This window comes from Glycine soja, chromosome 17, assembly GCF_004193775.1.
Source record: "Glycine soja cultivar W05 chromosome 17, ASM419377v2, whole genome shotgun sequence".
Taxonomy (NCBI): domain Eukaryota; kingdom Viridiplantae; phylum Streptophyta; class Magnoliopsida; order Fabales; family Fabaceae; genus Glycine; species Glycine soja.
This window is the reverse complement of record NC_041018.1, coordinates 17266787-17291161: the sequence shown is the minus strand read 5'-3', so window position 1 is coordinate 17291161 and position 24375 is coordinate 17266787. Positions and strand designations below refer to the sequence as shown.

Below are 24375 nucleotides of genomic sequence, written 5' to 3'. Positions count from 1 at the left end.
ACTCATGTTGGTTCCTAAGTTATGGTTCTTTCTTGTTGGGGGTTTGAAAAAAAGGTAAAAGAAACTATGGCTGAAACTAGCCAAAATAAACACTAAAAGAGGTGTGAAAGATAAGGTAAAAACTAATTGGTAAAAGGCAAGCTATCTAGGCGGTTTGACAATGGAGGGTAAAGGAAATAAGCTATGAAAGTAAGCAAGAAATTAAAGTGCAAGAAAAGCAAACTAGGCGGATCCTAAGAGTGTTTGGATGACCTCATTTAAGGTTCCCAACAAAACACTCACTATCCTAAGGGAAAATTTCCTAAAATTATTACACACAAATGGAAGTAGGGTGACCTATTGGAGGCTCCAACCTTACTTCCAACGAAAGGCCTTTTTGTTACAAAATTTGAAAGCAAAACAAATTGCCAATTACAAAATTACAAAAAAAAAAGTCCTCAATTGTGGTGGCTATTCTCTCTTTTGTATTTCACTCAATTTGGAGTGCTTCTTAGTCCAATAGCTCTTAAGGTGGTTGGCCCCTTGCTTCTTGACTCAAATTCTTCAAGATATGGCACCAATCCTCCTTTCCAATTCCCTATATGGCAACTCACAAGCAAGGAAACAAAGAGACAAGCAATAACCAAAGACCAAAAAAAATTAAATGAAAGCTAAACCAATAGATTTTTAACAAGACAAATTTCCAAGGATTATTCAACAATTAAAGCAATGAAAAGCACAAAAAAGCAAGCTAGGACTCAAAGAGAAACCTAGAATGGCTCTAGAGTAGAGTAGAAAAACTAAAAAATAGACTCAAGAGACCTCTAGTTTTTGCACTTGTTTTCACAATAATTTTCAATTGAAATTTCAGAACTAGGATTGGTATAAAATAGGCACCAATTATAAAACAACTTTTGAGCCAAAACAACAAGCACACTTTTCCTTTCACTTTTTTTTTCCTGGACACTGATTTTTCTGCCAATTTGTGAGATTTTTCTTATTTTTTCCTTTAATCCAAATCGCTTGGTTCTTTTTTTATAATTTTGGTCCAGATGTCTAGAAAATTCAGTAAAACTTTCAGCTCAAAAAACGTAGTGACCAATTCCCAGTAATTTATACAAGTTCGTATGTTCAAGCTGCCAGCACCAGCAATTTCAACCTAGAAATCAAGAGTAGTGTTTATGTTGCTTAAGGCTTGGATAGTTACAATTTGTGTTTGCTTATGCTCAATTATCTTGAATAACACAATTCAAGAGAGCTTAAGACTTATTTTGATTCACAAATCCAGCCACAACTCAGCACCACAACTCAACTTCATCATAGGCATCATGTAGGAAACTTAGAAAACAGAAAAAGTTCAAGAACAAGACTACTTCTAGGAATTGATTTAGAACATGTTATGAACTAAATAACATGCATGAATTAGACTCAAAATTCAAAAGATAGGCTAAGAATGACAAGAATACATGAACAAATGTATCTAGAATTAAATCAACAAAATAAAAATTCAACACAAACTTAGAACATAATGTGACAATTACTATGACTAAACATGACTCTAAGACAACATGGATTAAGTGATTTACACTTAGATTTTTTTGTTTTTTTTCTAATCAATATTTTGGAAGAAAATTTAGATCTAAGGTTCAGCACAAGAATATTATGAATGAAAAATGATAGAACCTAAAATCAACACAAAAACAAGATTCAAGAGTAGATCTACAAAATTTGAACCATAGAAATGCAAGAACAAGTGTAGATCTAAGATTTAATCGGTTTATTTTTTTTTTTTTGAATCTACTCTAAACAGCACCAAACCACAAGACAATGGAGGATATACATGGAGAATAAAATGAAGGACAAGGAATTAAATAGAATTCATCGAACAAAAAGATAGAGGAAGCAAAAGAACATCACCTAAATGAAGATGCTCTTGATACCACATGATGTAAGCTCCATTTGAGCTTGTAGGCCTAGGATCTTCTTCATCAATGGATTCCTTTGCTTCTTGGAAGATGAATGGCAGCGGAATGGAGAAAGGAAGAGAGAGAGGAGACACCACTTCAAGGAGAAGATGAGTCTAGAAGAAGCTCACCACCATAGGAGGCCATGGATAAGAGCTTGGAGAAAGAACGAGATGAATGAAGGGAGAGGGAGAGAAGAGCACGAAATTTTGTGCGCTAAATGAGCTTTGCAATCTGAAGTTTAATATTCAAATAATCAAAGTTGAAAAAAATGCACACACATGACCTCTATTTATAGCCTAAGTGTCACACAAAATTGGAGGGAAATTCAAATTTCACTTGAATTTGAAATTGAACCCACACATCAAATATCCACTTAGTGCATGTGAAATTAAAAAACTACCCCTAATACAAAAACTAGTCTAGATGCCCTAAAATACAAGGGCTGAAAAATCCTATATTTCTAGGGTACCCTACCTACATTATGGAGCCCTAAATACAAGGACTAAAATTAATGAAACCTTAATCTAATATGTACAAAGATAAGTGGGCTCATACTTAGCCCATGGGCCCGAAATCTATCCTAAGGCTCATGAGAACCCTAGGGCCTTCTCTTGCATCTATGGTCCAATCTTCTTGGAGTCTTCTATCCAATGCCCTTGGGGGGTAGGATTGCATCATTGGGCTTAGCCAGTGATGTGTGCTTAGTTGAACTATTTAGCCAACCAGTCAGGGGTCTATGCGCTTAGCGCGAGCAAGCTCGGCTTAGCGCGTGAAGACTGAGCACTTAGCGCAAGGTCTTCACTTAGCGGATAGACAATTGCAAAAACAATTCTAAGTTTGTTTCTGTCTATCTCTTCACACGAGCTTAAAACCCCTTATTCATTACTAAACAAGCTAAAATTAATCACAAACACAAGCAAGGTATCCTAACTACATGCAAGAGATAAGAATGAAAAATAGAAAAGGGATAGAAAAGTTGGGTTGCCTCCCAGTAAGCACTCTTTTAATGTCACTAGCTTGATGCATCATCGTGTTATCCATGATCTAACAAAGTTCCTACTTCAAGGACCTTCTTCTCAGGTCTCTTTTCCTCCATCACATGCACTTTCAGACAGACATTTTGGCTAGGTGGATCTTTGTCCTCATGGAACAAATCAAAGTTGATCTTTTGATCTTCTATGCCCATCTGCAACATCTTCTTTCCCATGTCTACCATGCACCTTGCAGTAGACATGAATGGGCGGCCAAGAATGAGAGGAATGTCAACATCCTCTTCTATATCTATGACTATGAAATCAGTTGGAAATATAAGGTGCTTAACCTTCACCAAAACATCTTCAATGACTCCATATGGCCTTGTGATGAAGCGGTCAACTAACTAGAGCGTCATGCGGGTAGGCATTATCTCTATCTCTCCAAGTCGGCAGCACATGGAGAGAGGCATTAAATTAATACTGGCTCCCAAGTCTATGAGAGCTTTGCCTACTGCAACCTCGCCGATAGAACACGGTATCGTGACAACTCCAGGATCTTTGTGCTTGGGTGGAAGAATGCGTTGAATAACAACATTACAGTTACCTTCCACCATAATTCTGTCACTATGGATGTACTGGTTCTTCTTGGTTAGCATATCCTTCAAAAATTTGGCATAGAGGGGAATTTGTTGAAGTGTTTCTCCAAAAGGCAAAGTAATTTCTAGTTTCTTGAAGATATCAAGAAATCTGGCTAAATGTCGCTCTTTATCTTTCCGGGAGGGTACCAATGGATAAGGTACCTCTTTGCATTCAACAACTTTGTCTTCTTCTTCAACACCTTCTGCTTCCTCAACACTTTCTTCAAGTTCAACTAAATCATCAACCGGTTCCAGTGTCGGTTCATCAGCCAGCTATTGTTTAAATCCCTCCACCTTATGATCATCTCTACTTTCCTCAACTTGAATCACCATTCTGCTTCTAGTTATCATTGCTTTGTAGTCTTCCTTAGGATTTTTCTCTGTGTTTGATGTAAAGCTGTTGGATGGTCTTTCAGCTAACTGCTTTGCAAGCTGGCCTACTTGAACTTGCAGATTCTTAATTGCAGACTCTGTGCTCTTTTGGTTAGACATTGGCACTTGCATAAATTGAGCTAGAGTCTCTTCTAGCTTCATGGTTCGATCATAGAGACTTGGCATCTGCTGTTGTGGCCTTGTAGATGAACCACCCTAGTCTTTGTTGAATTGGTTACCAGGGTGATTTTGCCATTGTCACTACTGTTGATACTGCTGGTTGTTTTGAAATCCTAGAAATCCACTTGTTTTGAAATTGCCTATGGGCTGATTCCCCATATAATTTGCTCTTCATTAGTGTCATACCCTAATTTCGTCCGAGGACCATTTGTGGTTGGGATGCGACTCTCGTTTGACCACTTCGAGGTACTTGGCACCCATCGTTAGGCAATTCGTGAAGTTCCGTGATGTGCCGGAAGTCAAAAGAAGGCATTGTAGCACAATCCGTGAAGTTCCGCGACATGTCCGAAATTAAAAGGAAGTGTTAGTGCGCAATCCGCAAAGTTCTGTAACATTCCGGAAGGCAAAGAAGGGATGATTACATAATCTGTAAGGTTTCGTAACATTACGGAAAGAAAACAAGCATCGTTACGAAATTCGTAAAGTTTCGTAACGTTACGAAAAAAGAATCACCAAAAAAAGGCAGGGGTGTGCTTAGTAAAAAATGGGGGTGCAAATAGCAACCAGGCCCACTTGGGCCTTCCAGAAAATTCCTCCAGAAGGCGGTTGCTTCGGGAGGAAGCAACCTAGCTTGCCTGGGCATGCTTGGTGGCAAGCATGTCCCCCATTTTCCTATAAATAGGGGGAGAAGTGAAGAGGAAAATTGTTCAGCAGCCCTCCTCGTAATTCGAGATCACTTGAAATTAGTGAAAAAAATCATTTCCGTGAAGAAAATCCAAGCCGAGGCGCTTCCGTAACGTTTCCGTGGGTGATTTCGCGAAGATTTTCAACCGTTCTTCAACGTTCTTCATTCGTTCTTCGGTCTTCAACCGGTAAGTACCCAAAATCGAACTTTTCAATTCATTCTATGTACCCTTAGTGGTCCTCATTTTGTTTTCACGTGCTTTTATTTCATTTCATTTACTTTTCGTACCCCCTTTTGACGTGCTTTAGTCATTTGCTTAAGTCATTTTCTTGCCTAATCAAAAAATCAAATAAATTTCCACCGATCATTTGAATTGTAATATCCGTTAATTTCTGTTAAAATGAAATCCGAACGTTCGGTCGTGTCGTAACTACGTTGGAAACCAAAAGGAGGTAAAATAATAATATAATAATCAAAAATATCTTTTAGTAAAATAAGCCAAAAAAATCAATCGGACGTTTCTCTTTGAGATTTTTCTTTCTTAATCGAATCAATTAATAACCAAAGTGCAACTAAGGCTAAAATCAATTCATGAACCAAACTTTTGTCATCGCCTAAAAAAGGCAATTTTCAAAGGTCCAACGCCTTGAAATGGTCTTTCCCGCTTTTATTAGTTAAGTGTAGATTTCTAAAGGCCTAAAACCAACATGTAACTTTATTACCTCTTTCAAAAATAAAGAGATCATTAATGGTCCAATGCCTTAATGTATTCTCTCCTTTCAAAAGAATCGAAAGTTTGTTTAATGGTCCAACGCCTTAAATGACCCTTCATTCAATAAAAACATGTCTTGCAAAAAGGATAAAAACAACTTAACCAAACACTTTGTTCACAAAGAACTACGTAGGTCTAATTTCCTTATCGCAATTAAGGAATACGTAGGAGCGAGGGAAACACCCTCGTCGACCGAAAAAAGATAAAAAATATAAAAAGTACAAAAAGAAATAAAGACGTAAAAGGGAACATAAAAATTGAAGTCATGTTTGCACATTTGATTAAAGGCTGCCGTCTCTTGTGACGGACGCGTGGGGTGCTAATACCTTCCCTGTGCGTAAATACAACTCCTGAACCTTTCACTTAAAATTCGTAGATCATGGCTTTTCCGGTTTTTCTGACGTTTTCTTCAAATAAACTTTGGTGGCGACTCCACGCGTATTCCTTTCTTGGAACACGCACCCGCGAGTCACGCGTCGCCCTCCCGCCGAAGGGTAGGTTGCGACAATTAGGGATACAACATCCAGATTCATGAGTTCCACCACAAATTGTACATCCTACAACCTGCAAAATAGAAGAATGCGAAGTTTGTCCAGAATGAAGTTGAGTTGGAAACTTATTGAGTGTTTCTGTTAATGCCTTTAGTTGCTTGGATAGCAACTTGTTTTGTGCCAACAGAGCGTCCTGTGAGGTTAGCTCCAATAAGCTTTTTTTAGTAGGAATGTGGGCTCAGTCTCTCAAAATAGCAATGTCACTAGCAGCCGTGCTTTCAATTAAGTCCATTGCTTCCTCGGGGGTTTTCATTTTGATCTTACCCCTAGCTAAAGCATCCAAGAGCTGCTTAGATTGTAGTCTCAACCCATCTATGAATATGTTGAGCTGTATTGGTTTTGAAAAACCGTGAGTGGGATTCTTCCGCAATAAACCTCTAAATCTTTCAAGTGCCTCATTCAAAGATTCATCTGGAAATTGGTGGAAGGAAGAGATGGTAGCTTTGCCTTCTGCAGTCTTCGATTCAGGGAAGTACGTCTTTAAGAAATTTTCTACTACTTCATCCCATGACTTCAGACTGTTTCCTTTAAAAGAATGAAGCCATCTCTTAGCTTCTCCAACTAAAGAAAATGAGAACAGACTCAACCTGATTGCATCCGCAGGCACACCCGCCAGCCTGATAGTATTGCATATCTCTATCTAGGTTGCCAAGTGAGCATAAGGGTCTTCATTGGGTAGACCATGAAATAGATTATTTTGAATCAGTTTTACCAAAGAAGGAGGATATGTAATTGTCTGAGCTTGAACTTCTGGTTGTGCAATACTAGTGAAAAATTATGGCACAATAGAACTTGAATAATCCTACAGGGTTACTCTTCTTGGCTCTTTAGCCATGATTGGGTCTTCAACAGGTCCTATATGAGAATGTCCTGCAATAGGAAAACTAGAAGATGCCTCGGAAGATCGAGGTTCTTCTTCTGGAGTTGCTGCTACTTCTAAATCTTGCAAAAAAATACTGATTCTCTCTGAATTACACCTTCTACAAGTGGCGTTAATATCCAAATCAATGGGGATCAAATCACCTGCAGTAGATCTTCTTTGGATACAAGAAAATAGAACAACAATTATCCAGTTCAAAAGAACAATGAATGTATAGTAACTAAAATATGAACAAAAAGAATCAATGAATAAAGAGAAAAATATAAAGCAATGCCATAAAACTGAACTGCACTCTTCTAATGAATCAAGATTCCCCGGCAACGGCGCCATAAATACTTTGTTGGATTTCCCCTGCAGTTACTTTTTGGTCCAATTTTTCTTTATACAAATATGTTCAAGGGAAATCCGATTTGCTGGAAAGCGCATCGGGTCATCAAGTATTTAAAATTAAAATGGATAAATCCGAGTATCAAACTCAGGGAACTAGTATTAGACAGGGTTAGATTCATAAATAAGGCATTGTTGAAAGAAAACATTGGTAATTGATGGTTTAGAACAGAATTAAACTAAGTCTAGGCTAAAAATAGTAAAAATGCAGGTAAATAAGATTGACAATAATAGGTAAAAGTGTTGGGTCTTTCTAACAAACAAGCTGATGTATATAAAGATGTTTCTCTAATCAGTCATGCTTTTGTGTTCTATGTTGTAGCCTAAATTACTAAACCTCGATCCCTAGTCAGGCGGAATCAATCCAAGCTTTGTCCTCAGATCCCTCTTGTTGGACTAGGCTTAATTTAGACAGCCCTCGTAGGTTTAGACTAACTTAATCTAAGCTTCATCCTTAGATCCCTCTTGTTGGACTAGGGTCAGGTTAGATAGCTTATGAAAGTTTAGACTAATTTAACTTAACATTTGTCCTCAGATCCCTCTTGTTTGACTTGACTTAGACCAAACAACATTATTGTAACAGCATATTTGAAACCAAAATTTAATCCACAGATCCCTCATTTAAGACTAAGTTTCAATCCTGCTTCAATCAAGTTCTAAGGCAACAATACATTTCCCAATGCTAAAGTCACCTAACTATGCACACAAATGTATGATCAGACCAAGAGCATACAGAATTTAAGCACCGAAAGAAGCATTGAACACAATAAACACAAACAATTAGATATCAAAGGAATTACATCAGCTGATCTTTAGAAATCCCCAACAAGGGTGTTTAGCCAGCCATTACAGAAAAACCTAACAATAATAAGATTAAGAGTAGAGAATAACTTCTCCTTACACAAGAAGGAGGATCCCTCCTCCTCTTCTTAGCATTTCACAATCACTCTGCAACTCAATAATCTCTCTCTAATTACAAAACCTAGGTCTTCTCTGCAAAAGTTGCTCCTCATGATGCCTCTAGGGCTCTTTTCCCGAAATAGGCATTGTGGTGTGCTCTAGAATTCTTTGCAAAAGCTGTCTATCTCATTACTTACCCTAATTCTGCACAATATAGACTTTAAATAGGCTCTGAATCTGTGACTTTGCGCTTTAACACCACCCTCGCGCTTAGCGTGAGTAATTGGATTTGAGCTTAGTGCCAGTCATGCACTAAGCCTGGCTGAAGACAATTGTTGCGCTTAGTGCACTGATCTCACGCTTAGTGTGCGGCCTTGATATTGATGCTCTTCTAGATTCTTCCATCGCGCTAAGCACACTGAAGCTGCGCTTAGCGATGGATGCGCACGTAACCCAACTGATGAGCTGAGCTTAACTGTCACTTTTAGCACTTCATGACTTAGCCTCTTTTTAACCTGAAAGTGCACATATTTCATCATTAAATCCAATGGAAATATCCTAGAGATAGATTTAACAATAAAACAAGATTTATTTACAAAATTACTGTAGAATACCCATAAATTGGGGAACTATACAAGTTTTGGAAAATGTTTTCTATACAAAAGTTAGTCGTGTAAGACGACTAACACCTCGCTGTCCGGTTTTCTTTAAAAATGGTCGTAATACTTTCTCAACTTTTTTAAATTCTCATTGCCAACAACACCTCAGAACAAAATAAACAAACAAATAAAATGAAAAGTAGTAGTTTAAGCACATCTCTACTTTCACCCTGGATGTATCTAACACAATCCACAAACAACTGCAACATGTTTCATGAGTATACCAGGCTTCTGGTAGACTTAGGTTCTTGATTGATCAGTTGACAAGTTAAGCAAGAAACAAAATGAAAATGTTAGAAAAAAAAACAGATTGGTGAAACTGAACAAAGAGGGAGAGAAGCCAAAAAAATAACCAACCTTTGCCACAACATGCCTTAATTTTACTGACCTAGACTTGTGGGGAAAAGAATCATTAAACCGTGGGATTCCATTATAGAAATCATCAGAACCATTCCTTGCAGCAGCAGCAGCTTCTTGTTTTTTCTTGTCCAGTCCATTATCCCCTGCACCTGTCAAATCACTAGGCATGTTGGTGGACTTGTCGTTCTTACCATTAGATTTATGGTTATCAGAATGTCCATCTGATTTAGCAAACACCTTGTCACCTTTGATAGACTTTGAACAAACACCCCCCATATGAAAAACTCAATCTTTGTACAGAAAAAAAAAACTCCTCCTCTAGCAGCTCAGGTCACCCAAATCAGGAACTAATATGAATTATAATAGAGCACCCTTTTTTCAAAATGCTTTGGTGAAATCTTGATATCTTTATATATATATATATATATATATATATATATATATATATATATATATATATGCTTTGGTGAAGAGGGAAACTTGCAGTTACAACAAATGAGAGTTTGCAAGCGCATATACCAACATAATACCTTCTCATTGCCAGCCTTCAGAGCTAATTAATCAATAAGATAAGTACCAACAATTTATCATTCAGCAAATATAATACCAATCGAACAGCAAAGGACAAATTTTGTCCAAAGAATACGATGCACCTTGAATTAATTTTTTTTTATATACTAATAATAAAACAAAATTCAAGGTGCATCATATCCTTCATGTTCAAGGGATCTGTTTAGATAAATCAGAACTAGTTGTGGTGATATTCAAGGTGCCAAACTCCTCCAAATCAGAATCAGACCCCATTTCATTGTGCCCACCAAGGGAATCCTAGTCTTGTCCATTTCTAGTCAAAGGAACCCGCAATTCAGAAATTGGAACAGGAAGAGGTTCTTCACTAAAGTACTTGTCCTGAAGTAACTCCATAGTTGTGGTTCTCTTTGCTGGATCATAACAAACCAATCTTTGCACTAGGGAAACTTCATTAGGGGAGCAATTGGGCATGCATGCTTCAAGACCACTTGGATTTTCCACATTACCAAATGAGATTGATCCATAATCAGGAAGCTTGGAACAACTAGGCCAAGTTTCCTCATTAATGTTCCCCAATACACTTACAATTCTGCTGAGCTGATCTACATCACTTGTTCCAGGGAACAATGGCTTTGATGTTAATAGCTCAGCAAAGAAACATCACTTGTTGCAAGACATGAGGTGTTTCCATCATAGATGTTTGCATCCTTATCAGTGTCATAGGAGTAGCTCTTGGTTTTCATCTCATCCAAAACTCTGAAATATTCTTCATGACTCACGGTTCCCTGATTTGGATTTTCATATACATTTTGGTTTAAGTTAACTAATTGAGAAATAGCTTCAGGATGTTGGAGTGAGCTTTCACTATTTGAAGCATCATCTTCATATGGTCTAATAATAATGGAGGAAGCTGTAAAGGTGCAAGAATGGTGTTTTTGTGTATCTAGTGGACTAGTGGTTAATATGTTTGAGTTTAATTTCTAATAACCCTGAACAGAGATATCTTCACAAGCCCACCCTAAAGCCTAATCACATACCTAATAGAGATATCTTCACAAATAAACCATCCTGAAATAACCTCCCCTATCCGAGAACATGACAGCACCGACGTCCACCCTAAAGCGTAATCGCATACCATCAAACTAACTACCACAACAAAAACTCAGATATGCAGGCCCCATCTAAATTCACAACACTTGCACGGTCAACTATTGCATCCATTTATGCAATCTTGGCATATCAATAATAAAAATGAAAGCCCGAGCACTTATAGGAGAGACACCGTATATATATTGGTGGTTTGTCTGAGATGGGTGTTGTAGATCAGTTATGCATGGGTTCTCGTTGCTTGAACACGGTTCTATCCTATAAATATGATCATGTCAGCTTACTAAAATTAGCATAAGAAATTCAAGAAAAGCATAAGAAACTCTCAGCTTGATGATCCAATGGCGGATAGAATTAAAATCTAGAAAGATGAAATGAGGCAGGGAGAAGGATTGGATGACAAATGAGTAAACAAGTGTGTCATCACTTTTCTAATCCCTATGTTCTTAATTAGATTTCCATAGATAGGAGTACCATATAGGAACTTTCACTCCACTGCTTCTTCTCACTTAATTTGAGGAGAAAGCAAGTTTGTCATCACCTTTCCAATCCATATGCTCTTCACTTATTGATTTTATGTAGTGGATCAAAAAATCGAAATTGGAGTAAGAAGAATCACCTCACACTATGGTTAGCCAACATAGCCACTTCCCGTGCCGAATTCAGAAACTCTTCCTTCCCGTGACCCATGAAATCATTGACCATATTTTCTATAAGGTTCCTATCACACACAACATCCTTCATGTCCAACCCAACCTTACAAACTTCATTCACAAACATGCTATGAGGTGACATGTATCATTTTAAGAGAGAAAGAGAGAGTGTTTGCTTTGTTTGTGTAGCTGCCTAAGCTATGAGGTGACATGTATCATTTTAAAAAATAAGTCATACTATCTGTCATACCCTAATTTCGTCCGGGGACCTTTGCTTGATGACATGCAACTTTTGTTTGGTCCTTGTGAGGTGCTTGGCACCCATCATTAGGCAATTTGTGAAGTTCCGGGACATGCCGGAAATCAAAAGAAAATACTGATGCACAATCCGTAAGGTTCTGTGACACACCGGAAATCAAATGGAAGCATTGTTGCATAATTAGTGAGGTTCCGTAACATTCCGTAAGTCAAAAGAGGGGATGATTATGTAATCCGCAAGGTTCCGTAACATTACGGAAAGAAAACAAGTATCGTTACGAGATTCGTAAGTTTCCGTTACTTTACGAAAAAAGAATCACCAAAAAAGGTAAGGGGGGTGAACTTATCAAGATAGGGGTGTAAATAGCAATTCAAATCTAGGCCCTTCCGGAACATTTTGGAAGTTGGGTTGCTTAAGGAGGAAGCAACTGGGCGGCAAGCTCCTCCACGTTTTTGAAAAATGGTTTCCGGGGCTTCCGCGGCTTCCGTAATACTTCCATAAAATTTCCGAAAACCTTGGGTAAGCATATTCCACTTAACATTGGTGAAAGGGAAGGGAAAAAGATGAAAATCAAATTCGAAAAAACTTCCGTAAGGCTTCCGTAACTTTTCCGTAAAATACGAAAAGGGGGGTGAACTTAGTAATTCGGGTGCGCTTAGAAATCTTCTTCATTAAGTCTTTGGGCGGCAAGCACCTCCCTTTTTTTCTATAAATGGGGGAGGGGGAGCTGTTTCAAAATGTTCAAGACCCCTATGGCTATGCATTTTGGCTATTTTGGGCCAAAAACACGTTTTCGTGAAGAAAAATCGAGTCGAAGTGCTTCTGTAACGCTTCCGTAAGCGATTCTGTGGAAATTCTTCATCGTTCTTCGTCGTTCTTCACCGTTCTTCATCCGTTCTTCGTTCGTTCTTCGTTCTTCAACGGGTAAGTTTTCGAATCCGAGACTTTCAATTCATTTCTTGTTTTTTTTTTAAGCTTTCATCTTTATTTCGTTCATTTTCGATTTCTTTTCTTCTGTCTTTAACGGGCTTTTACCGTTTATTTAAGCTGTTTTCTCACCTAATAAATGATAAAATTTCAACCGATCATTTGTGTTGTAATCTCATTTAATCACTTTTAAAACGAAATGTAACCGATCGTTCACGCTATAACCTCGGTTAAACCAAAAAAAGTAAAATAATAATAAAATAATCAAAATATCTTGAAAAATAATAATAAATATCTTTGAATAAAATAATCAAAAAAATCAATCGGACGTTTTTCTTTGGAAGTTTCCTTGAATGAATTGATTAATAATCAAAGTGAAACTAAGACTAAAATCAACTCACAAATCAAGTTTTGTCCGAAAAATCACTAAAAACCGTTTTAAGGTCCAACGCCTTAAACGGTCCTCTTTGCTTTTATCGGTTAGCATGGATCGTTCAAAAGCATAAAATCAACATGTGACTTTACCGCTTTTGCAAGAACTACGTAGGTTTGATTTCCTCATCGCAATTGAGGATACGTAGGAGCAAAAGCCCCGCTTTTGTCGACCACCCCAAGAGATCGTTAATGGTCCAATGCCTTAACGTTTCTCTCCTTTCAAAAACAAGAGATCGTTAATGGTCCAACGCCTTAACGTTTCTCTCCTTTCAAAATCAAAAGACCGTTTAATGGTCCAACACCTTAAATGACATTTTTTTCAATAAAAACATATTTTGCAAAAAAGACAAAAACAACTTAACCAAACACTTTGTTCCGAAAGAACTACGTAGGTATGATTTTCTCATCCCAATTGAGGAATACGTAGGAGCAAAGGGAAACACCCTTGTCGACCACAAAAAGAGCAAAAAATATAAAAAGGGTATAAAGGATATAAGGACATAAAAGGGAACGTAAAAATCAAAGTCATGTTTGCACATTCGATTAAAGGCTATCGTCCCTTGTGACGGACGTGTGGGGTGCTAATACCTTCCCCGCGCGTAAATACAACTCCCGAGCCTTTCACTTAAAAGTTCGTAGATCGCGTCTTTTCCGGTTTTTCCGACGTTTTCCTCAAATAAACGTTGGTGGCGACTCCGCGCGTATTCCTTTCGTGGAACACGCATCCCGCGAGTCACGCGTCGCCCTCCCGCCGAAGGGTAGGTTGCGACACTATCATTTAGTTACGAGTATATATCAACTGCATCTCCTTTTGCCAGATATACTTGGACTTTTTTGTTATGTGATGTTTAGTGCTGCCTCAGTAATTAGAATATCATTTTGTACTTATATCCAAATGCTATTATTGTCAATTTCGTTGCGGCTAGAATTTTATTTAATTGGTGTCATTATATAATTATGCAGCAAATCTGAACACTGTACTGATCATCGTGATAGGTACGAAAGTTTTGCATTGTCATCACGACATTCGCTGTTGGACACTATATTGATCAGCGTGACAGGTACAAAAGTTTTTCATAAAAAATTTTATGCTTAATTTTGTTATGATTGTTTTTGTATGTTGTTGTATGTCATTAATGTACTTTGCTTTACATACAAAATTTGTTCATAATGAGTGAACCTTAGATTCCCGTTTGAGATTAAATACAATGATTCTTGCAGACAGTTTGCATTAATCATTGTATTGAATCTTGAATTGTCCGTTTGGACAGTTTGGGTAGACATATATTTTTATGGTAGATTCATGCGTTAAGGTTAACATTATTTTGTTTAATTTGATGGAATTTTGGTACGATGTATTTCTAGTTGTTCTCTAAGTGCATACTTGATTATTGGGGAATTAATGTCACCGATTTTATGTCGTGTACTTGGAGACCAATGCGAAATGCTGCCAAAATTTCGTCAAATTTAACAAAATAATATTAACCTTAAGCATGAATCTACCATAAAAAAATGTCTTCCTGAATGGGATAGGGCCACACCTTAAATGAAAAAGAGAGATTCCATGCATTCAATTAATTTCGGAGTATCACCGAGTTATAATTTAGATGGATCAAAGTTGGAAGAATAAAAGTCACATGAGTGCTGCATATGAGGAAGGCATTGAACAGTTCCTAAAATTTGCTTCAAAAAGAAGTCGACCAGATGAAAACGGCAAATTGTTTTGTCCGTGCATAAATTGTTTGAACGGGAGACGGCAAAAAGTCGATGACATACGGGAGCATCTGTTGTGTGATGGAATTAAGAAGAATTATACAACGTGGATATGACATGTTGAATTGACAGACATGTAGAGTGGGTCTCAATGTGAACCGTTTGATGTAGAAATGGGAGATCACTTGGAGGATATGATTCTTAACCTTGGACAAGAGTCTTTTTAGCAAGCACATGCCCCTATGTATGATACATTGCAAACTGATTCAAATAAACCTTTGTATTCGGGGCGCAAGAATTCATTGATGTTATTGTCAACGGTGTTAAATCTGGTTAATTTCAAGGACAGATATGGGTGGAGTGACAAAATTTTTAGTTTGCAGCTTCAAGTAGTGCACAATATGCTTCTAGAGGAAAACACATTTCCTAAAAGTTACTATCAGGTGAAGAAGATACTGTGTCCAATGGGCATGGAGTATCAGAAGATTCATGCTTGCCCGAATGATTGCATATTGTACAGACATGAATTTCAAGAAATGCCAAAATGCCCTAGGTGTGGGGCATCACGGTACAAAGTGAAGGATGATGAGGAGTGTAGTAGTGATGAAAACTCAAATAAGGCTCCCCTAGCAAAGGTGTTGTGGTACCTTTCGATCATTCCAAGGTTTAAGCGTCTGTTTGCTAATGGACACGATGCAAAAGACCTTGCATGGCATGCAAATGGGAGAAACTACGGTGGAATGCTCCGTCATCCGGCTGATTCCTCCCAGTGGAAGAAGATAGATCATTTGTTTCCGAATTTTGACAAAGAGGCAAGAAATCTTAGGCTTGGACTAGCCAGTGATGGAATGAATCCATATGGCAATTTAAGCACTCAACATAATTCATGGCCAGTTCTACTTGTAATTTACAATTTGCCTCCTTGGTTGTGCATGAAGCGAAAATACATGATGTTGTCTATGATGATATCGGGCCCAAGACAGCCAAGAAATGACATTGATGTTTATCTAAGTCCATTGATTGAAGACTTGACAAAGTTGTGGGACGAGGGGGTTTTAGTGTTTGATGGGTTTCAGAATGAGACTTTTCAAATGTGTGCAATGCTTTTTTGTACCATTATTGACTTTCCAGCATATGGGAATTTGAGCGGTTACAGTGTTAAGGTTCATCATGCATGCCCCATCTATGAAGAAGACACAAGCTACATACAACTAAAACATGGTAGAAAAATAGTGTACACTAGGCATCGATGTTTTCTAAAACCTCATCACCCTTACAGGCAATTGAAAAAAGCATTTAATGGAAGTCAAGAGCATGAAACTGTGCCGATATCGTTGACTGGTTAATAGGTCTTCAAGCGGGTTCAACACCTGAATACTATATTTGGAAAGAAGAGGTCAATTGTCTTTGATCTTTCGTACTAGTCTGATCTAAATATTAGACATTGTATTGATGGTATGCATGTGGAGAAAAATGTATGTGATAATGTCATTGGGACGTGTAGACAAAGGATCAAGCTGATTGTTTTGATGATGCCAAAGGTTCACATGCGTCTCAAAGCTTTATTCAAGACAAAGAAATTAAAGATATTCAAGATGGATGATCAAGACAGTCTCTAGAGTCTTAGAAAGGGTATATTAAATAGGAAGGGAATTCCAATTGAAGTAGCAAAAGGTTTGGCCAAGAAATTTAAGTTAAAAAGTCTTTTTCAAGAAATTTACTTTCTGATAATCGATTACCAGAGGATGTAATCGATTACCAGTGGCCAAAAATGATTTACAACAGCTATTAAAATTTGAATTCAAAATTTGCACTGTGTAATCGATTACACATATATGGTAATCGATTACCAGCAGTTTCTGAACGTTTTAATTTAAATTTAAAAGCTTGTAATCGATTGCACACATACTGTAATCGATTACCAGAGGAGTTTTTCAGAAAACATTCTCAACAGTCACATCTTTTTATTTGTTTCTTAAATGGCCATCAAAGGCTTATATATATGTGACTTGAGACACGAATTTAACAAGAGTTTTCAAGAACAAAAAGGTCTTATCCTCTTAAAAAGCAAAATAGTTTTATCCTCTTACAAATTCCTTGGCCAATACACTTGTGATTCAATAAGGAATTATTTGAGTGCTCAAATTGTTCAATCTATCTCTTTCAAGAGAGATTTCTTCTTCTCTTCTTCTTTATTCTGAAAAGGGATTAAGAGACCAAGGGTCTCTTGTTGTGAAAGAATTCTAAACACAAAGGAAGGATTGTCCTTGTGTGTTTAGAACTTGTAAAAGGAATTTATAAGATAGTGGAACTCTCAAGCGGGTTGCTTGGGGACTGGACGTAGGCACAAGGGTGTGGCCGAACCAGTATAAATATGAGTTTGCACTTTCTCTTCCCATAAACTCCTTTATTTATTATTGTTTTATATTCATATTTAAATTTTTCTATTTGAATCAATATTTAAGAAATTCATTATTAAGGGAATTTATAACTTGAATAGAAAGTTAAATAGAATTTTTAATTGGGGAAATAATTTGTAATATCTTAATTCAACCCCCCCTTCTTAAGATATCTGAGGCCACTTGTTTAACAAGTGGTATCAGAGCTTCATTCTTGTATAAAGTTTAGAAGCTTCAGGAATTATGGCCTCATCAAACTACTTGTTTCCCGAGGGAAATTCTATAAATAGACCTCCTATCTTTAATGGAGTGGGTTACCACTACTGGAAAACCCGCATGCAAATCTTTATAGAGGCAATAGATTTAAATATTTGGGAAGCCATAGAACAAGGACCTTATGTTCCCTCTATAGTGGCCGGAAGTTCAACAATAGAAAAACCTAGAGCATATTGGACTGAGGAAGAAAGAAGATTAGTACAATATAATTTAAAGGCCAAAAATATTATTACATCTGCCCTAGGAATAGATGAATACTTTAGGGTTTCAAATTCTAAAAGTGCTAAGGATATGTGGGATACACTACAAGTAACACATGAAGGCACAAAATATGTTAAAAGATCTAGGATAAATACTTTAACTCGTGAATATGAACTGTTTAGGATGAATGTAAATGAAAGTATACAAGACATGCAAAAGAGGTTCACACACATAGTTAATCACCTTGCATCTCTAGGAAAAAATTTTCAAAATGAAGATCTAGTAAATAAAGTTTTAAGATGTCTTAATAGAGAATGGCAACCAAAGGTAACAGCCATCACAGAATCTCAAGATTTGTCTAGTATGTCTCTTGCTACGTTATTTGGAAAATTGCAGGAGCATGAAATGGAATTATTGAGATTAAATCAACATGAAGAAACTGATAAGAAGAAGAAGGGAATCGCTCTTAAAGCCTCATCTGCTATCCAAGAAGACAGTGATAAAGAAGATTCAATTGACTTGGATAATGATGAAGATATTAGTCTTTTGTAAAAAGATTCAACAAGTTCCTGAGAGTCAGAGGAAATCAAAAGCGACCCAATTTTAAATCTAAAAGAAGGACAGAAACTTCATCATCTACTCTAAAATGCTTTGAGTGCAATCAACCTGGACATCTGAGGGTTGATTGTCCCATCTTCAAGAAAAAGATGGAGAAGTCTGAAAAGAAAAATATTAATGAAAAGAAATTGAAGAAAGCATACATTACATGGGATGAAAACGATATGGAATCTTCTGAAGATTCAGAAAATGAAGAAATAAACCTCTGCCTTATGGCTAAAAGTTATGAAAGTGATGAAGAGGTAACATCTTCAAACAACTTATCTATTTCTTTTGATAAATTGCAAGATGCATTTGCTGATCTGCATAAAGAGTCAATTAAACTTGCAAAGTTAGTTTCATCTTCGAAGAAAACAATTTCAAATTTAGAAAATGAAATTTCAAAATTAAACAAAGAATTAGATCATATTAGAAATGAAGTCTCAATTTCTAAACCAAATGAAAAATTTCATATCTCTACTATTTCTGACAAGAAAATGTAAGATTGTTGTAGTTGTTGTGAAAAGTATAAAAAAAGAAATTAAAGAGTTGAAAAACTCACTTGCAAAATTTTCTTATAGTAAAAATAATTTAGATGTCATATTAGGAAAACAAAGACATGCATCCAATAAGGCTGGACTAGGATATAAATATGAAAAACAACAAAAATTTCATAAAAACTTCTCTACTTCTGCACAAAAATATAATTCTAGTTTTATCACATGTTTTTACTGTGGAAGAAAAGGGCATGGCACATCTACATGCTATTTTAGAAGAAATTGTAACAATATTAAAATGATTTGGGTCCCAAAAGGATCTGTTATTCATACTAACACACAAGGACCCAATAAAGTTTGGGTACCTAAGTTACAACCTTGATTTTATAGGAACCCTTGAGGAAAAAGTGGTACATAGATAGCGGATGCTCAAAACATATGACGGGAGATGAATAAAAATTCACACATATCTCTCCTAAGAAAAGCAGACATGTAACTTGTGGTGACAACAACAAAGGTAGAATTCTTGGAGTTGGAAAAATAGGTACAAATTCTTCAACCTCCATTGAAAATGTTCTACTTGTTGAAGGTCTTAAACATAGTCTGCTTAGTGTGAGTCAATTATGTGACAAAGGCTATCTGGTATCATTTGATTCTCAAAAGTGTGTCATTGAACATAAACATGATACGAATATAAAGCATATAGGGTTTAGAGTCAACAATGTTTACATGATAGACTTAAGTCAAAAATTAGATAATTATCAATGTTTTCTTAGTAAAGATGATGATCCATGGTTATGGCATAAACGAATTGCACATATAAACATGGAACACTTAAATAGATTAATATCAAAAGATTTAGTTGTTGGTTTGCCAAAACTAAGATTTGAAAAAGATAGGCTATGTGATGCATGTCAAAAGGGAAAACAAACTAGAGTTTCTTTCAAATCTAAAAACATTGTTTCAACTACTCAACCCTTACAATTAGTACATATGGATTTGTTTGGTCCTTCCAGAATCATGAGTTTTGGAGGAAGTTACTATGCTCTTGTTATAGTTGATGATTATTCTAGATACACATGGACTCTTTTTATCACTCATAAGAATGATGCATTTCAAGCATTTAGAAAACTTGCAAAAATCATTCAAAATAAGAAAAATCTCAAGATTATATCTATTAGGAGTGATCATGGGGGTGAGTTTGAAAATAAAGAATTTGAATTATTTTCTGATAAGCATGGGATTGAGCATAACTTTTATGCACCAAGAACCCCTCAACAAAATGGTGTTGTTGAAAGGAAAAATAGATCTTTGGAAGAGATTGCTAGAACTTTATTAAATGATACTCCTCTTCCAAAATACTTTTGGGCTGAAGCCGTTAACACTGCATGCTACATTTTAAATAGGGCTTTAATAAGACCCATTTTAAAGAAAACTCCATATGAATTGTTCAATGGCAAAAAACCAAACATCTCACATCTTCATATCTTTGGTTGTAAATGTTTTGTATTGAATAATGGAAAAGATAACTTAGGAAAATTTGATGCTAAGTCAGATGAAGGTATTTTCCTTGGATATTCTCTGCATAGTAAAGCTTATAAAATATATAATAAAAGTACAATGACAATTGAAGAGTCTATACATGTTTCCTTTCATGAGTCTAATGCCATTCTTCCAAGGAAGGATTTTTTAGATGATATTTCAAATTCCTTAGAAGATACACATATTCATGGAAATGACTCTAAAGAAAAAGATGAAGGAAGCAATGAGGATTCTCAAGATGGATAATCAAGACAGTCTCTAGAGTCTTAGAAAGGGTATATTAAATAGGAAAGGAATTCCAATTGAAGTAGCAAAAGGTTTGGCCAAGAAATTTAAGTTAAAAAGTCTTTTTCAAGAAATTTACTCTCTGGTAATCGATTACCAGTGGCCAAAACTGATTTACAACAGCTATTGGAATTTGAATTCAAAATTTGCACTGTGTAATCGATTACACATATATGGTAATCGATTACCAGCCGTTTCTGAACGTTTTAATTCAAGTTTTAAAGCTTCTAATCGATTACACACATACTGTAATCGATTACCAGAGGAGTTTTTCAGAAAACATTCTCAACAGTCACATTTTTTTATCTGTTTCTTAAATGGTCATCAAAGGCTTATATATATGTGACTTGAGACACGAATTTAACAAGAGTTTTCAAGAGCAAAAAGGTCTTATCCTCTTAAAAAGCAAAATAGTTTTATCCTCTTACAAATTCCTTGGCCAATACACTTGTGATTCAATAAGGAATTATTTGAGTGCTCAAATTGTTCAATCTATCTCTTTCAAGAGAGATTTCTTCCTCTCTTGAAAAGGGATTAAGAGACCGAGGGTCTCTTGTTGTGAAAGAATTCTAAACACAAAGGAAGGATTGTCCTTGTGTGTTTAGAACTTGTAAAAGGAATTTAAAAGATAGTGGAACTCTCAAGCGGGTTGCTTGGGGACTAGACGTAGGCACAAGGGTGTGGCCGAACCAGTATAAATCCGAGTTTGCACTTTCTCTTCCCTTAAACTCCTTTATTTATTATTGTTTTATATTCATATTCAAATTGTTCTATTTGAATCAATATTTAAGAAATTCATTATTAAGTGAATTTATAACTTGAATAGAAGGTTAAATAGAATTTTTAATTGGGGAAATTATTTGTAATATCTTAATTCAACCCCCATTCTTAAGATATCTGAGGCCACTTGTTTAACAGGATGCTCCTTAACATTCAAGGCATGATGAAAGATGGTTTAAATACTCGTCAAGATCTAGCTAAGATGGGTATACAATCACAATTGCATCCAAGGTCTGATGGTAAAAAAATATACTTGCCTCCAACTTGTCATGCTTTGTCCATAAAGGAGAAGATGAGTTTTTGTCAGTGTCTGCGTCGGGTCAAAGTCCCACAAGGATACTCTTCAAATATTAAGAGCCTTGTGCAGTTGAAGGATCTTAAGTTGGTAGGGTTAAAGTTTCACGATTGTCACGTCTTGATACAACAATTGTTAGTCGTGGTCATATGAGACATTTTTCCTAACAAAGTCAGGTTAGCCATAACTCGACCCCGCTTTTTCTTTAATGTCATATGTAGCAAAGTCCTTGATCATGTGAAGTTAGATGAGCTAGAAAACAAGGATGCTATTATATTGTGTCAGTTGGAGATGTAATTTCCTCCTGCTTTTTTTGATATCATGGTTCACTTAATTGTTCATTTGGTCAGAGAAATCAAAAGTTGTGATCCAGTTTATTTGTGGTGGATGTACCCGGTTGAGCGATACATGAAGATCTTAAAAGGGTATACCAAGAATCTACATCATCCAGAAGCATCTATTGTTGAAAGGTACATTGCAGAAGAAGCCATTGAATTTTGTTCAGAGTACATTGAAAAGGCTAAACCTGTTGGGCTTCCCGAGTGTCAGCATGACAAAAGAGTAGGCTGTAAGGGTTCAAGAGGACTGCATGTTATCACTCCAAGTGTAGAAGATTTGTTACAAGCTCACTTGTATGTGTTGAATAACAGTAATGAAGTTTTCCCATACATACATTGGCATGAAGGTTTAGTGAAAGAAAGTAATCCAAAAATGTCGAAGAACTGGGTCTTGAAAAAGGATAACAAAACTTTCCTAGATTGGTTTAAAGATACAATCTTTGTTGATGATAATGCTTCTGAAATGTTAAGAAAGCTAGCAGATTGGCCTAAAAGAAATGTTATAACTTGGCAAGGATACGATATAAACGAGTATTCCTTTTATACAAAAGCACAAGACGAGAAAAGAATAATGCAAAACAGTGGGGTCACCCTAAGGGCTGAATCTCAACACTTCACTAGTGTACATGATGACAATCCCTGTGTAGCTTCCATCCCATACTTTCGGGTCATTGAAGAAATTTGGGACCTTAACTATGTCAAATTTATTGTTTGTGTTTTCAAATGTAAATGGGTTGACAGCAACACCAATGTGTGGACCGATGATGTAGGATTTACGTTGGTAGGTCTAAAGAAACTCGCTTACCAGAATGACCCTTTCATCATGGAAGAACAAGCTAAACAAGTATTTTATGTTCACTACCCTTGTGATGAAAGGTGGTCAATGGTTCTACACGAGAAAACAATTGGTGTTAATGTTGAAGATGATGATTCATACATTGATACTTATCTTAGTCCTTTGTCCACACAAATGTCACCTAACATCGTCGGAGAAGAAGAAGTTGACAACGTTCATTCTAATCATAATGATCCTGATGAAGGAGAATTAATTCACATCATCTAATGTAATTTTCTAATTATGCATTTCATTTTAGTCCATTCATTTACATAACTTATTCAGTTTTGTGATAATGTTAATTAACTAATGTTGTTTTCTTTACAGGCAAATGGCCACTCTACCCAGCTTTCCTCCTCCTCCTCCTCCTCCTACTGATACAACATTACAGTCACCATTTACCTTGAAGCGAACAAGAAAAGCCTCATGGCTATGATCATTGGCAACTAGACCAGCTGAGGCAAAGAGATCGGTGGTCCATGTCGATCCTGTGACCGGGAAGGCTAACAGTCCCCACAAAAAGAAGTTAAGAACATATTTGGGAATCGTCGCTCGTGATAAGGTTGATGTGACATACAAGAATTGGAAGCAAGTCCCTACAGCTCAAAAGGATTTGATATGGGAGGATATTCAGGTATTTTAATTTTCATGTTGCATATTGTTTATTAGCCAAAATTTTTAATTTAGTAACAATAAAACTTAATTGTTTGTTTGTCAGGATGAATTTGATATCCCTGAAGCATCTGATGTTAGAACCAAAAAGAAAATACTTCAGACTGTGGGGGAGCGGTGGAGACAGTTTAAGTCTGATTTGACATTGAAATGGACACTTGTAATCGACAAGGATAGTGTTGATGGCACTGTATGCGAAAAATACGGCATTAGCAAGGAGAAATGGGCCCAATTTTGTCAGAGCCGCAGAGACCCTTTGTGGGAGGTATCTACTTTGCGATTTTCATTGTTTTCAAATTTAAATTCACTTATTATAATACATTGTAATAATGAGTTTCATTAATGTTGAATTTTTGCAGGATGTGCGAAAAAAGGCACAGGCCATCCAGAAGCAAAACACTGCCCCCCACGTGTTGTCTTGTAGGGGTTATGAAAATTTAGAAAAGAAGATGATGGATGAGAAGAAAAAGAAAAAAATGGAGGAAGTTGTTTAATCTAGAAGCACTGAAGCCATGATTGATCCTCCATCTCCCATCAGACGACACGTCAAGTGGAAGATGGCCCACACGAAGAAAACTGGCCAGATGACGTCTGAGGCAACAAAGGAAATGGTTGACAAGATTGTAAGTCACTTTTAATTAATAATTGTAATTATTCATGTTTATTGTGTGATTGAGTAAGCTAATAAATGTGTTTTTTACAGGATTCATTGGAGGAGTAGGCGTCATA

At 36.5% G+C, this 24375-nt stretch overlaps 1 protein-coding gene and 1 pseudogene across 1 annotated transcript; both read right to left on the bottom strand.

Moving 5' to 3' along the window:
- Positions 1–2979: 2979 nt before the first annotated feature.
- Positions 2980–4092, bottom strand: LOC114391508. Its single transcript, XM_028352511.1, has 3 exons — positions 3870–4092; positions 3433–3791; positions 2980–3324 (listed from the first exon to the last, which is right to left on the bottom strand). Exons 1-3 carry the CDS (start codon positions 4090–4092, stop codon positions 2980–2982), a joined length of 927 nt encoding a protein of 308 aa, XP_028208312.1.
- Positions 4093–10024: 5932 nt separating this feature from the next.
- LOC114391507 lies at positions 10025–11737 on the bottom strand (annotated as a pseudogene).
- Positions 11738–24375: the final 12638 nt, after the last annotated feature.

Bases quoted from the DNA above. Each gene is read 5' to 3' on its own strand.
- LOC114391508 (XM_028352511.1), bottom strand. From the start codon at position 4,092: ATGAAGCTAGAAGAGACTCTAGCTCAATTTATGCAAGTGCCAATGTCT. The intron at 3,792-3,869 runs GTAGAGATGATC...TTGATGATTTAG, and splicing joins GGTGATTCAAGTTGAGGAAA to TTGAACTTGAAGAAAGTGTT. The intron at 3,325-3,432 runs GTAGGCAAAGCT...ATGACGCTCTAG, and splicing joins GTTCTATCGGCGAGGTTGCA to TTAGTTGACCGCTTCATCAC.